Source organism: Eleutherodactylus coqui, chromosome 5 (assembly GCF_035609145.1).
Source record: "Eleutherodactylus coqui strain aEleCoq1 chromosome 5, aEleCoq1.hap1, whole genome shotgun sequence".
NCBI classification, from domain to species: domain Eukaryota; kingdom Metazoa; phylum Chordata; class Amphibia; order Anura; family Eleutherodactylidae; genus Eleutherodactylus; species Eleutherodactylus coqui.
In genome coordinates, this window is record NC_089841.1 from 19,470,084 (window position 1) to 19,485,075 (window position 14,992).

At 46.2% G+C, this 14,992-nt stretch overlaps 1 protein-coding gene across 1 annotated transcript in view; it reads left to right on the forward strand.

The window, feature by feature from the left end:
* Nucleotides 1-8,903, forward strand: part of LOC136629069 (zinc finger protein 585A-like) — a 92,498-nt gene extending 83,595 nt beyond the window's left edge. Inside the window, exon 7 of the mRNA XM_066605192.1 lies at nt 7,735-8,903. Coding sequence (XP_066461289.1) covers nt 7,735-8,724 — 990 coding nt within the window. The 3' untranslated portion in view covers nt 8,725-8,903. The remainder of the gene's footprint in view (nt 1-7,734) is intronic.
* Nucleotides 8,904-14,992: the final 6,089 nt, after the last annotated feature.

A 14,992-nucleotide genomic window follows, 5' to 3' on the forward strand; every position in this document is an offset into this window, starting at 1 on the left:
CTTGATAACGTCTTCCTGAAACTCGAGGAAGGTGCCCCTCTGGCCTGCACCCCGATACAGCACGTAGGCATTGTACATTGCCATCTGTACGAGGTGCACAGCCAGTTTTTTGTACCACACCCGTGTTTTCCGCATGGCTCTATACGGCTCCAGTACCTGGTCTGATAGGTCCACACCTCCCATGTTCTTATTGTAGTCAAGGACACAGTCTGGTTTGGGGGTTTCTGTACTGGTACCTCGTACTGGGCAGGGGGTACTGCTGTGGCCGTGGATTGTGGTCAATATAAGGACATCCCTCTTGTCCTTATACTTGACACACAACATATTGTCGCTGCATTGGGCCCGGCTCTCACCCCTTCTGAGCAGTTGCCCAAGCAGCGTTTTAGGGAGGCTTCTCTGATTTTTTCGGATGGTACCACATGCCACTGTTCCTCTGGAAGCGAAGCACTGAAACAGGGGGACACTGGTATAAAAGTTGTCCACGTATAGATGGTAACCCTGGTCTAATAGTGGGTGCACCAGTTCCCACACTATTTTCCCTGTTACTCCCAGCACGGGGGGGCATTCTGGGGGCTCAATTTTGGTGTCCTTTCCCTCATAAATGCGGAATTTATGCGTGTACCCCGATGTACTTTCGCACAGTTTGTACAATTTCACGCCATACCGTGCCCGCTTACTGGGCAGGTACTGGCGGAATTTAAGCCTCCCCTTGAAGTGCACCAGGGACTCGTCTACTGCAATATTTTTTTAGGGGGTATATGCCTGGGCAAATTTAAAATTAAAATGTTCCACTACTGGCCTGATTTTATACAAGCGATCATAATTGGGATGATCACTAGGGGGCACTCTGCATTATCGTTATAGTGCAAAAATTTTTGGATCATCTCAAACCGTGTCCTTGACATTGCCATGCGGAACATAGGAGTGTGATACAAAATGTCAGTACTCCAGTACGCCCGGATGGTCGGCTTTTTCACTAGACCCATGGTTAACACAAGACCCCAAAATTTTTTTATTTCTAGTGGATCCACAGGGGTCCACATATCGGGTCTTGCGTAGCTGGAGATGGGATTTTGCTGTATAAAATGCTGGGCATACAAATTCGTTTGGGTCACTATGTGTGCAATAAAATCATCGGGAAAAAAAAACATAAAAAAGTCCCTCGCTCTGAGCCCTTCAGTATCAAACTGAATCCCTGGGTTGCCATGGAAGTCAGGGATCTGGGGTCTAAAATTTTCAGGAGTACCCCAACTAACATCAGGTGTATTGGGGTCCACAGTAGTGGCCGTTCTTGGACGCCTTCTTGGGGGTACAGGTAGTTCAGATTCACTAGATGAGGATGAAGATGAGGAGGAGGAGAATGCCAGAAAAGTCGCGTCATCCCCACTAGCAGAATCTGAGTCAGAGGCAATAATTGCGTACACCTCCTCAGCAGTATATCTCCTGCGGGCCATTATAAAAGTGTAATATGCACTTCAGAAAAAAAAAATTATTGTATAGGACACTGCGGGTTCACTGGGATGGGGTGACCAGCGAACGGGGGCAGAAATGCAGAACAAACTTTATTTTTATTTTTATTTTTTAGACTGACAGATATGCTGACAATACACGAACACACTACGCCGACTAACTATACGCTACGCTGACAAACTATACACTACGCTGACTAACTACACAGTACACCGACGGACTACACACTACGCTGACTGATGACGGGAAGGGGACTATAAAATGGGAACACAAAAGGAACTTTTTTTTTCTTTTCTTTTTTTTTTTACACCGACAGATACGCTGACTAACTACACACTACGCTGACAAACTATACACTACACTACACTGACTGATGACGGGAAGGGGGACTATAAAATGGGAACACAAAAGGTTTTTTTTTTTTTTACACAGACAGATACACTGACAAACTAATGACGGGAAGGGGGACTACAAAATGTGCTACACTACTATACTAATCACACTGCACTTCAAATCCCAGCTACACTACACTACAGATCACACACTGCACTACAAATCCCAGCTACACTACACTACTGATCACACACTACAGATCACACACTGCACTACAAATCCCAGCTACACTACACTACTGATCACACACTGCACTACAAATCCCAGCTACACTACACTACTGATCACACACTACAGATCACACACTGCACTACAAATCCCAGCTACACTACACTACTGATCACACACTGCACTACAAATCCCAGCTACACTACACTACTGATCACACACTGCACTACAAATCCCAGCTACACTACACTACTGATCACACACTACAGATCACACACTGCACTACAAATCCCAGCTACACTACACTACTGATCACACACTGCACTACAAATCCCAGCTATACTACACTACTGATCACACACTACAGATCACACACTGCACTACAAATCCCAGCTACACTACACTACTGATCACACACTGCACTACAAATCCCAGCTATACTACACTACTGATCACACACTACAGATCACACACTGCACTACAAATCCCAGCTACACTACACTACTGATCACACACTGCACTTCAAATCCCAGCTATACTACACTACTGATCACACACTACAGATCACACACTACACTACTGATCACACACTGCACTACAAATCCCAGCTATACTACACTACTGATCACACACTACAGATCACACACTGCACTACAAATCCCAGCTACACTACACTACAGATCACACACTGCACTACAAATCCCAGCTACACTACACTACTGATCACACACTACAGATCACACACTACACTACAAATCCCAGCTACACTACACTACTGATCACACACTGCACTACAAATCCCAGCTACACTACACTACTGATCACACACTACAGATCACACACTGCACTACAAATCCCAGCTACACTACACTACTGATCACACACTGCACTACAAATCCCAGCTATACTACACTACTGATCACACACTACAGATCACACACTGCACTACAAATCCCAGCTACACTACACTACTGATCACACACTGCACTACAAATCCCAGCTATACTACACTACTGATCACACACTACAGATCACACACTGCACTACAAATCCCAGCTACACTACACTACTGATCACACACTGCACTTCAAATCCCAGCTACACTACACTACAGATCACACACTGCACTACAAATCCCAGCTACACTACACTACTGATCACACACTACAGATCACACACTACACTACAAATCCCAGCTACACTACACTACTGATCACACACTGCACTACAAATCCCAGCTACACTACACTACTGATCACACACTACAGATCACACACTGCACTACAAATCCCAGCTACACTACACTACTGATCACACACTACACTACACTACTGATCACACACTACAGATCACACACTGCACTACAAATCCCAGCTACACTACACTACTGATCACACACTGCACTACAAATCCCAGCTACACTACACTACTGATCACACACTACAGATCACACACTGCACTACAAATCCCAGCTACACTACACTACTGATCACACACTGCACTACAAATCCCAGCTACACTACACTACTGATCACACACTACAGATCACACACTGCACTACAAATCCCAGCTACACTACACTACTGATCACACACTGCACTATAAATCCCAGCTACACTACACTACTGATCACACACTGCACTACAAATCCCAGCTACACTACACTACAGATCACACACTGCACTACAAATCCCAGCTACACTACACTACTGATCACACACTACAGATCACACACTGCACTACAAATCCCAGCTACACTACACTACTGATCACACACTACAGATCACACACTGCACTACAAATCCCAGCTACACTACACTACTGATCACACACTGCACTACAAATCCCAGCTACACTACACTACTGATCACACACTGCACTACAAATCCCAGCTACACTACAGATCACACTATTGATCACACCTCACCACACTACACACTACTGATTACACTCTCACTACACTACACTGCTTATTACACCTCACTACACTCTCCCTACACTACAGATCGCTATGATATTTTATTTTTTACACCGCTCTATCGCTCTCTACAACCGCCGGAAGCACTGTGAGGCGATTGCAGAGAGAGACTATACTATAAACAGCGGGCTTTCTGCTGCCGAGCTGTGATTGGTCAGGGAGTTCTTCACTGACCAATCACAGCGATCGCTGGGGCGGGACCACTGTGATTGGTCCCTGGCCCGCACGTAGTGATTGTCTGCTAACGATGTTAGCAAACGTCACTACTGTGTCGCCGCGATAGTCACCGCGGCGACACTGTAAGTGCAGGGCGTAAGTTTACGTCCAATTGCGGGAAGTATCCCACTGCCAGGACGTAAACTTACGCCCTGCAGCGGGAAGGGGTTAAAGAGCCGGAGCCGCGCTTGTCCCTGCAGGGGCTCGAGTCGGGTCCCTCTGCGACAATTCTCGCAGCAGGATCCGACCCGGTCGTCTGCAGACGGCCTTATTAATTGCTGATATATAAGCATCCCGGTCCTACAGTGACACTAGTCAGCGACTATATGATGGATGACTGCTATATCAAACAGAATGTGGCTACAGAAGATCTCTGCTCCACCAGCCCTACTGCTACAGTAGCCGGCGGCGGTGCAGGGCTGGAGAGGTGCCTTGGCCCATGCTGCCCCTGTCCCTCCATTTATCCCCACCCATTGCCCACTTGTACGAAATAAAAATTGACACGTTAAAAAAATTCCCCCCCTCCGCGCCCTTTTCGGCGTTCCCCAAATCTTAGATAAAAGTAATAATATGAACTGTGTGGTATTTCCGAAGACAGGGGTAATTACAGAGGCTGGTTGGTATGGGTACATCGGGCAATAAAACCGGGTATCCCCCCTCCTCTCATGCTTTTTGGGGGCTATTTTGTGACCTCAGCCGCGGGGATGGGGTGTAAAAAGTGGCGCTCTGTGGGTCTTCGTAAGCTTGCCGAGGTGCGGCGGTCTCACACAGAAGGCGCTCAACAAGGTGATCCTGGAACTGCATGAAGGCGAGCGTTCCCGGGGCTTCTTGTAAATTGCGTATTACAGGTAGCGGTCTGAGTAACGCCGGGCTCACGCGGCCGTAGGTGGAATCGGCTTGTGGAGGCCCACAGCGGATCCCAGCTGTGAGCCCGGCTGTGACCCTGCGTACGGCCGCGTAATGTACTGCGCATAACTGCCTACTCACACAGGCGGTCATGTGCAGTACTTTTTTTTTTTGTTTGTATTTCCCGCACCGTCGCTTAGCGATGACACGGGTACCCGCAGCCCGTATACAATGTAGTTGCGTATGGGCTGCGGGTATATCCGCGACCATGGAGCACAATGGGCTCTGTGTTGCTGATATCCGCAGTAAAATAGAACCTGCTGCGTTCTCTTTTCTGCCAGTGGATTACGTAATTCCGACCCGCTAATGTGAGCGGAATTGTGTAATCCAGTGCAATTGATCTGCGTATTACCGTGGATCAGACGCATGCGGAATCCGTAATTCCTATCCGGTCATGTGAGACCGGCCTAAGGTAGATCGCTACCTTTTTATCACGTGACCGGCGACCGCTCAACAAGGTCACTGCTCCAGGCTCTTGGCGACCGTTGGTTGCTGGGAGTAAGGAGATTTTACATTTCCTGGGCTCCCCGACTCCTGCGCATGTGTCCGGTGTTTTGCCGGTGGTCGCGTGTGCAGAATCCGGGAAAGTTCACGGAGAAAGATCGCGTCGGGGTGCAAATACGGAGCCCCCGCTAAAAAGTTTCCTCTCCTCTCACCGATCACATCAGGGAGGGGAGATGAAGCTTCACCTTTTTTTGCTTTTACGTGATCGTTATTATCCATTGGAAAATGGCGAACCCGTGATCAGGAACCGCTCACTGCGGCTCTCCGTGAAATCTCCAGGCTCTCGGCTAAATTTTGTAGCCAGGAGCAGGGAGATTTTGAATTTCCCGGGCAATCTTTGACTTTTGCTAGTGCGTCCGCCATATTGGCGACGGGCGTGTGCGCAAAAGCTAGGGTAAGGTCCACGGATAAATCCAGGGGCCTTACGTACGCGTAAGCTTTTTACACTTTTTTTAAACTTTAAATGATCACATGCTGGGTGACATCCCTCTGCTCCTGGCTACACATGGCAGCCAGGAGCAGAGGGATTTTGAATTTCCCGAGGCTCGAGCCCCTCTGTGCACACACACAATGATTGACATCGGACGCTCATGCGCAGAGGGGGACTTCGGGTCCCAGAATACCAGGGACATCGCGGAGGACCCGAGGTGAGTATTTTTGGATCCATGAGGGGAGGTGAAACTGGAACTTTTTTTTAACTTTTTTTTTTTAACTGGATAGCGGCGATCACGAACCTGGGGACCGCTCACATCTCCTGGTTCCCCGCTACCTTCAGGAGCCGGTAGCCAGGAGATTCTGAATTCAGGGCAGCTGAATATCTAACTTTTTTACCACTTTTGTTTACTTTATTGCGATCGGCGCTATCTATTCGATAGCACTGATCGCAATACCGGTGGGGGGGGGGGGGGGGGGGCCTGCCCACAGCCCAGGATGACAGCTCCATGCTATCGGCTACCTGCGGGCACCTACACCATGAAGCTGTCACGTCCTCAGCCAAGTGGGTATTAATCCTAAGAGGACGCATATTTCTACGTCCTCCAGGATTTAAAGCCCACTTAGTGAGGACGTAGAATCCCGATGGGGCCGTCACTAAGGGGTTAAGATGAATCTCTGAGCTCTTATTGGCTGCAGTCCCTGTGATGTCCCATAAACCGGGCGGGACTGCAGCAGTAAATTGTCAGTCATTGATGCCTCCAACCTACCATCTGGGTTAGGGGCCATTGTATTCTTCTTTGATTCGCTATTTATCTTTTATTTCTCCTAGCAGCTATTAGGCAGGCAGGGGAATGTATTTATTGTAAGGATTCTATGGAGCACAAAGAGTCTTAGAGGCTGTACTGATGGGCGATGAAGTTATTTATCGCATATCTAATAGACCATTATCAATTGCTCAGTGAGAGTCTAGGACTCGTGTTTACATGGACAGACAGTTGTTTGTAATGGCTCTTTTCAGTGATTATTCTAGCCACTGTGTAAAAGCACCCTTAGATGATGATTACCTTTTTCTACATGACTTGTTATTTGCATAGAAATGTTATAAAATATCAGGATCATTTTAAGATCTATAATATGAAAAAAAATCAACCTTATTCTTGGCAGATGACGATACCGGGAGCTCAGAGGGACGTCTGATATCTGTAGATTGTAAAGCAGAGGATTGTGGTATCACACAAGATACATATGAAGAACCTGCCATTATCCCAGATATCTCATCAGCCCTTCACAGCAAAGATCCATCATCTGATCCTCTTATACAGGTCCCATCTCCTGGTCCATCACAGACTGATAAGCAGAATAAATGTCACAGGAGGAGAAAACATCAAAGAGCTGACAGGAAGAAGAAGCCATATTCATGTTCAGAGTTTGGGAAATGTTTTGCAGCAAAATCACTCCTTGTTAGACAGCAGAGAAGTCACACAGGAGAGAAGCCATTTGTATGTTCAAAATGTGGGAAATGTTTTGCAGTGAAATCACATCTTGTTACACATCAGAGAAGTCACACAGGGGTGAAGCCGTTTTCTTGTTCAGATTGTGGGAAATGTTTTGCAGTAAAATCAGTCCTTGTTAGACATCAGAGAATTCACACAGGAGAGAAGCCATTTTCTTGTTCAGAATGTGGGAAATGTTTTGTAGTGAAATCACAGCTTATTAGACATCAAAATAGTCACACAGGGGAGAAGCCGTTTTCTTGTTCAAATTGTGGGAAATGTTTTACTCGCAAATCACATCTTGTTACACATCAGAGAATTCACACAGGAGAGAAGCCATTTTCTTGTTCAGAATGTGGGAAATGTTTTGCAGTGAAATCACATCTTGTTACACATCAGAGAATTCACACAGGAGAGAAGCCATTTTCTTGTTCAGAATGTGGGAAATGTTTTGCAGTGAAAGCACATCTTATTACACATCAATATAGTCACACAGGGGTGAAGCCATTTTCTTGTTCAGAATGTGGGAAATGTTTTGCAGTGAAATCAGTCCTTGTTACACATCAGAGAACTCACACAGGAGAGAAGCCATTTTCTTGTTCAGATTGTGGGAAATATTTTATACAGAAATCAGAGCTTGTTACACATAAGAGGATTCACATAGGAGAGAAGTCGTTTTCTTGTTCAGAATGTGGGAAATGTTTTACTCGCAAATCACATCTTGTTACACATCAGAGAATTCACACAGGAGAGAAGCCATTTTCTTGTTCAGAATGTGGGAAATGCTTTGCAGTGAAATCACATCTTATTAGACATCAAAATAGTCACCCAGGGGAGAAGCCGTTTTCTTGTTCAGATTGTGGGAAATATTTTATACAGAAATCAGAGCTTGTTACACATAAGAGGATTCACATAGGAGAGAAGCCGTTTTCTTGTTCAGATTGTGGGAAATGTTTTGCAGTGAAATCTCTCCTTGTTACACATCAGAGAACACACACAGGAGAGAAGCCGTTTGTATGTTCAGAATGTGGGAAATGTTTTACTCGCAAATCCCATTTACTGCGACATCAAAAGGTTCACACCGGAGAGAACTACAAAAAAGGTATAAAAAGTAAAGTGACATGTCATACACAAGAAAAGGGAAGCAATTCAGAGCAGTAAGTGATGAATAAGAAATGTATGTAATTACCGATAAACATCCGTTATCCGGAAACAAATACAATCCAGATATCGCACCTTTATATCAGCCGTGTACATAGAATATTTCACACTGATACATATAAGTGCGTCTCTAAACTTGTGTCTGACGACTGTTGATAAAAGTTTACTTGTATAACTTACATGTTTGTGTTTGAGCCAACCTTTCTTCTTCCTTTAGATGATGTTTCCACCACTGAGCCCAGCAAGGGTGTCTCCCCTCCATCTCTAGTCCATATCAGGGTGCAAATATTTACAGATCCGGTAGATACTGCCAACAGGAATACATGAGATCTTACTTAGACTTCAAGCCTAACAGAACCCGGGCGCACATCTCCGTAATCCAGTAAGACTCACGTAGGAAAGGTTTTCTGTGCCAATCACCTCACTGAGAGGGAGGATTAACCCTTAGAAGACATATTGAATGGTTTTGGATGAAATGTTGTGATGTCATTCAGGCAATATGGGTTCTTTGTACATTATAGCCATTTCCTTCCTGGGGAGGGGATTGGCACAGGAAACTATTGGTACATGAGGTTCCTGGATTATGGAGTTGTGTGCCCGGGTTCCGTTAGCCGTGAATTCTAAGTCTGATCTTATGTATTTGTTCTGACAATATCTGCCCGATCTCAGATTTATATTTTCACTTTCTGTGGTGATTGAATGTAAATGTTCGCTCCCTGATATGGACTATTGTGCAGGACCGGCCCCTCTCTACAAGCCTTACCCACCTTCCTGCCCCTACCTCCCCCCTCCACCATCCTCCTGGCCATCACCCCCCTACATCTGCCCCACAAGCCCCCCCCATGCCCTCAGCAGCCTACCGGAGTTGGAAAGGTGTAGGTGGTTGGTCTTAATGGGTTCTGCACAAAGGGCTATACCTTATTCACGAAGCTCAGTCTTTGCCACACGCTCCTCTAGATGCTGAGGCAATAGTCAGTCAGTGAGGGGCGCTGCTAGCAGCCCATCAGGATTCTGTTGGGTGATTATAAGGAGCTGATGAGCACCAGTGGCGGCCACAGGCCTGGCAAAGCCCTCCAAGTCAGCTAGAAGCATGGCGTAATATATTGCATATCAGTTATACCCGGACAGCCAATAGTGTTTTGCACTGTTACCAGGTCTACAGCTAGAGGAAAGAAGGTTTCTACACAACATAGAAAGGGTTCTTTACTGTAAGAGCAGTGAGACTGTGGAATTCTCTGCCTGATGATGTGGTGCTGCTCACTAGAAGAGTACAAGAGGGGCCTGGATACCTGTCTAGAGTGTAACAAGATTCCCGGTTATAGTCACTAGTTTTCTTCAGAGGGGTCGTGATCCCCTGGATCGCTGATCTGGCTAACAGACTTCATTGGGTATATTTGCCTTCCTGTAGATCAATATTGGGGTAATGGGCTGAACTCCATGGATTTACTGTGTTTCTATGTTTTGTTACTATTTATTGTATCGCTGCAATCAGAATCTGCGGTAAAGGATAACATTCTATATAAATTACACCAGCATGACAAAGTAATAATGCACCAAGTGTGGAAATGCTGGTTTTATTCACAAAACCTCTCTGTAGGGGCTTTTACCCACTAGAGTTTTTTTAACGCTGCGATCTTTTTTTTTTTTTTTACTACAGATGTCAATGGGACTTTCTAGTGTTAAAATCGCAGAAGAACAAACTTGCGATTTTTCTGCTCTGCGGTTTTAACATTGGAAAGTCCCATTGGCAGTAAAATAAACGCAGCGATATCGCAGCATTAAAAAACCGCTAGCGGGTAAAAACCCTAAAGCTTAGGAAGAAAGGGAGAAATCAAAACCATAAATTAATTGTATTCCCCACAAGCATAAAGAATGACGGCTCACCCGGCCTCACTTGTTCCGCTGTCAGGAAACTTCATCGGCTCCATTTATTCCTAGGATGATGGGAATTTGATTGTGGAAATCCTCGTCTTTTGTACAATTGCATCTTAAGTAGAAATGGGCGAGCATACTCGATAAGGCAAGCTACTCGAGCGAGTAGTGCCTTATTCGAGTACCTGCCCACTCGTCTCTAAAGATTCGGCTGCCGGCATGGGTAAGAGGTGAGTTGCGGGGGGGAGACAGTGAGAGAGAGATCTCCCCGCCGTTCCTCCCTGCTCTCCCCTGCCGCTCCCCCCCTCCTCCGGCACCCGAATCTTTAGAGACGAGCGGGCAGGTACTCGAATAAGGCACTACTCGCTCGAGTAGCTTGCCTTATCGAGTATGCTCGCTCATCTCTAATCTTAAGCTATAGGATTGCACAGAGGGGATGGGAATTTTTCATTTTTGGATATGGACCCTCTTGTAGTGTAACAGGCGGTTACTGTCCGCTTAAAAAAATGTTTTGGTAATAAATCTCCCTTCTTCGTGACTCACACTAAATAGTCAATAGATCAGAGTCTTGGCCGGTAAATGTAGGATTCCAGTCATTAGTATTAAGGTACGGAGTAAAATGTAAGAAGACCTGTGAATGTAGCGTCTATATAAATTCCTATGTGACCAATGGTGCTGGGATGATGTGTGTTTCCTTACAAACTCTCCCACATAGAGAAGTCCATACATAGAGAGGCAGCATCCACGGCAGCAAGATGAATAAAAAGGAACTTTATTCCATTATGGTTCTAGTAGCAAAAACAACAACATGGACTGCAAAACCAGGTAGTAACGGCGATGTTTATATCCAGATAGGATCTTTCTCAAGGCCAGTCAAACTACCCACACTCAAAGTTTATATACATGTAATAATTAAAAACTAATTACCACCAGCTGATTGATCGTCATCGGTCTGCGTCCAGTGAGCGCCGTCATCATGCTGGGACTACCACTGCAATAGCGTAGGCCTTCCATTATCGGAGCGGAAAAGTGCCCCACCTATCATACCTACTACACATGCGCCAACCAGGCCAGCTGTTCCACGGCCCGACCTACGTCACTCCTCACATACCTCATGCGCAAGAAAGAACAGCTATCGCGCAGCCAGTTGCCATAGCAGCGGACGCTCCCTGTGGTAATGCGGGCCCATCATGCCTACTACGCATGCGCCTACCAGACCGGCTATCGCACGGTCCGCCCTACGTCACTCATCACATACCTAAAGCGCATAATGCGAATCTTTAGCTGGCTGACTGCATGGCCATCTGAGTCAAAATGCCTAGGTATCTGCAAATCTAGCTTCTTCGTACGAATAGTACTTTTATGGCTCGGAATCCACGACCGAGCCTCCATCGTGGTTTCACCCACATATAGTATGCCACACGGACACACTATAAGGTATATAACATACGTGGACTGACAAGTGTATCTTTTCCAAATCCGGTATTGTTTACCCGTCCTGGTATGGTGGAACGTATCACCCCTAAGAAGGTTGCTACAGCATGAGCATCCGAGACAGGGAAAGTTGCCTACACGTCCAAAAGATGGGGTGCCTGCTGCATGACTATCCATCATACTATGCACCACTGTGTCCCAGATGTTCGCACCTCTTCTGTATGCCACCAAAGGGGGCCGGCCAAATTAATTAACCAACGGGCAATTTTTTTCCCAACATGTGCCAGTGCCTACAAATAATACTGGAGATCCAACCACTCATGGGTCCAAATGTCAATATAATCGGTATCCTAGGGGCCTTTTTAGATTTCAGTCTGGGAACCAACAAATCACCCCTCGGCACAGTACGTGCTCTTCCAGCCGCAGATGCCACCAAGTCATCAGTGTAACCCCTCTGTAAAAACCGTTTGCACATCTCCGAAAGCCTGGCATCAAGGCAATAATCTGCTGCATTTTGGCGAACACGAAGGCATTGACTCCATAGCAACACCTTCAGCAAACATCTAGAATGACAACTCGAGTAATGGAGTAAGTTATTTTGATCTGTCTCCTTGCGGTACAAGTTAATGATAAGCGCCGTTCCCTTTTTGACCACTAGGATATCCAAAAATTGGATCAACATAGTAGAGGAGGTCAGCATGAATTTCAATTCCGGAACTAAATTATCAAGGTAATTGTGGAAATCTCTTAGCTCATCAAATGAGCCGTTCCGGAGCATAAAGATGTAATTTATGCATCTCCACGAGCTGCCAGTGTGGAGACACATAGACGCACCTCTCAATGTGGTCCATATACGTGCCCGCATAAGTAGGGGCCACATTGGACTCCTTCGCAGTGCCCTGGCACTGCCTATAAAAGATTTATTAAAGAGAAATAAATTCTCCAGAATGAATTCCAGTAGTGCCAGGGCAAACTGCAGGCATGTATTGGACCACTGAGATGTCAACAAACGCTCCCTCATGGCTTTGAGACCTCAGGAATGGGTAATATTAGCATAAGGGGACACCACATCCAGTGTCACCAGGATCGGGGGGTCAGATACCCTCGCTGCACTCAACTTAGGTAAAAAATCCCTGGTGTCTCAAATAAAGGAAGTGGCCCATGTTGCTTATTGTCAACGGGCTGCGCGACAGCCGCTCTTTCTGGTGCATGCACTATAGGTATGTGATGAGGGGCGTAGGGCGGGCTGTATGATAGCTGGTCTGGTTGGCGCATACATAGTAGGCATGATGGGCCCGCATTACCACAGGGAGCGTCCGCTGCTATCGCAACTGTCTGCGTGATAGCCGTTTTTTCTTGCTCATGCGCTTGAGGTATGTGAGGAGTGACGTAGGTTGGGCTGCGCGACAGCTGGCCTGGTTGGCGCATGTGTAGTAGGTATAATGGGTGGGAAACTTTTCCGCTCAGATGATGGAAGGCCTACGCTGTGGCAGTGGTAGTCCCAGCATGATGACGGCGCTCACTGGACGCAGACCGATGACGATCAATCGGCTGGTGGTAATTAGTTTTTAATTATTACATGTATATAAACTTTGAGTGTGGGTAGTTTGACTGGGTGTGAGTAAGATCCTATTCAGATGGAAACGTCGCCGCTACTACCTGGTTTTGCAGTCCATGTTGTTGCTTTTGTTACTGGAATCATAATGGAATAAAGTTCCTTTTTATTCATCTTGTTGCCGTGGATGCTGCCTCTCTATGTATGGACTTCTTGGTGAGTGGAACAGGCTTTGGATCCAGCCTGAGGAGGCGTGTCATCATTGTGGCTGTAGATCACCTTAGGGTGTGAGACACCTATGTGAGTGCTGTTGTGGCATTATGAATTCTCTGACATAGAGGTTTGCGGAAGCACGTATCATTGCAGTGCCTTTTGTCTGTTTCTCACTTGATTGAGGGTCAGAAGCTATGTCCTTGTCTCCTTAAGGAGAGCCCTCAAAAAGTGTGTAGGGACATCTAGGGGGTGAGTGCATCAGGGAATGGTATAGACTTTCCCCAAGGAGAGCACCTGGAAGGCGTGTGGGGACACCTAAAAGCTAAGTAAGGAAATTTATAAAGCAATGCTCCTCTAGGAAATTTATGCAAATCAGAAACATGGAAAAATACCTCTACAGCGCCATCTATTGGATAGCAGCATTCCTTCAATTCTAAGTGACCTTGTAAAAAAATGTCTACAATGATTGGGATTTTAAAACTAAGCCAGAAACCATGCATAAACAGACTGTTTCGGGGTGTTTGCCCTTCATCAGGTGTCCCCACATCCCTTCTGAGTGCTCTCATTTGGGAGAGACTATACCATCCCCAAATCCACTCACCCCCTAGGTGTCCCCACACACTCTTTGGGTGCTCTCCTTAAAGGGGTTTTGTCATTAAAAGAAAAATTATCTAAACTTACCTATTCCTTCCCTATCTGTCTCCTTATCACATCTTCTCCTGGTTGAGCTTCTCTAGTGCCCCAGATCAGCTCACTGCAGGCTGTACCCAGATTGTTATGAAGGCTGCTTATCACAAACTCCTTCCTGCTGGGTCAGTGAAGGTCACATTCCTGTTCTGTAGCTTCACTGCCTAGGAAGGAATTGTAATCTATTTCAGAGATAGCTCGCATGAGTAATCTCTGAAGAAGATAGGCAGTCCTCCTGCTGGCCTGGGAGCTGTGACATAAGTACATTATATAACGTAACCTCACAGGAAGGAAAAGAATCAGACAGCTGGAGCTGGACCCCCCCTTCCTCCTCCCCCTCCCCCGGACTGCAGGAGACAGGAAAAGATAAGGGAGGTGAAGATCTGGTAAGTAGACTGATGGGGGAGGAATAGATGAGTAGAGCATTTTTCTTTTTTAGTGACAGAACCCCTTTAAGGAGACACAACACCGCGTCTGACCCACGTCATGGGCCCCTCACAGACTAAG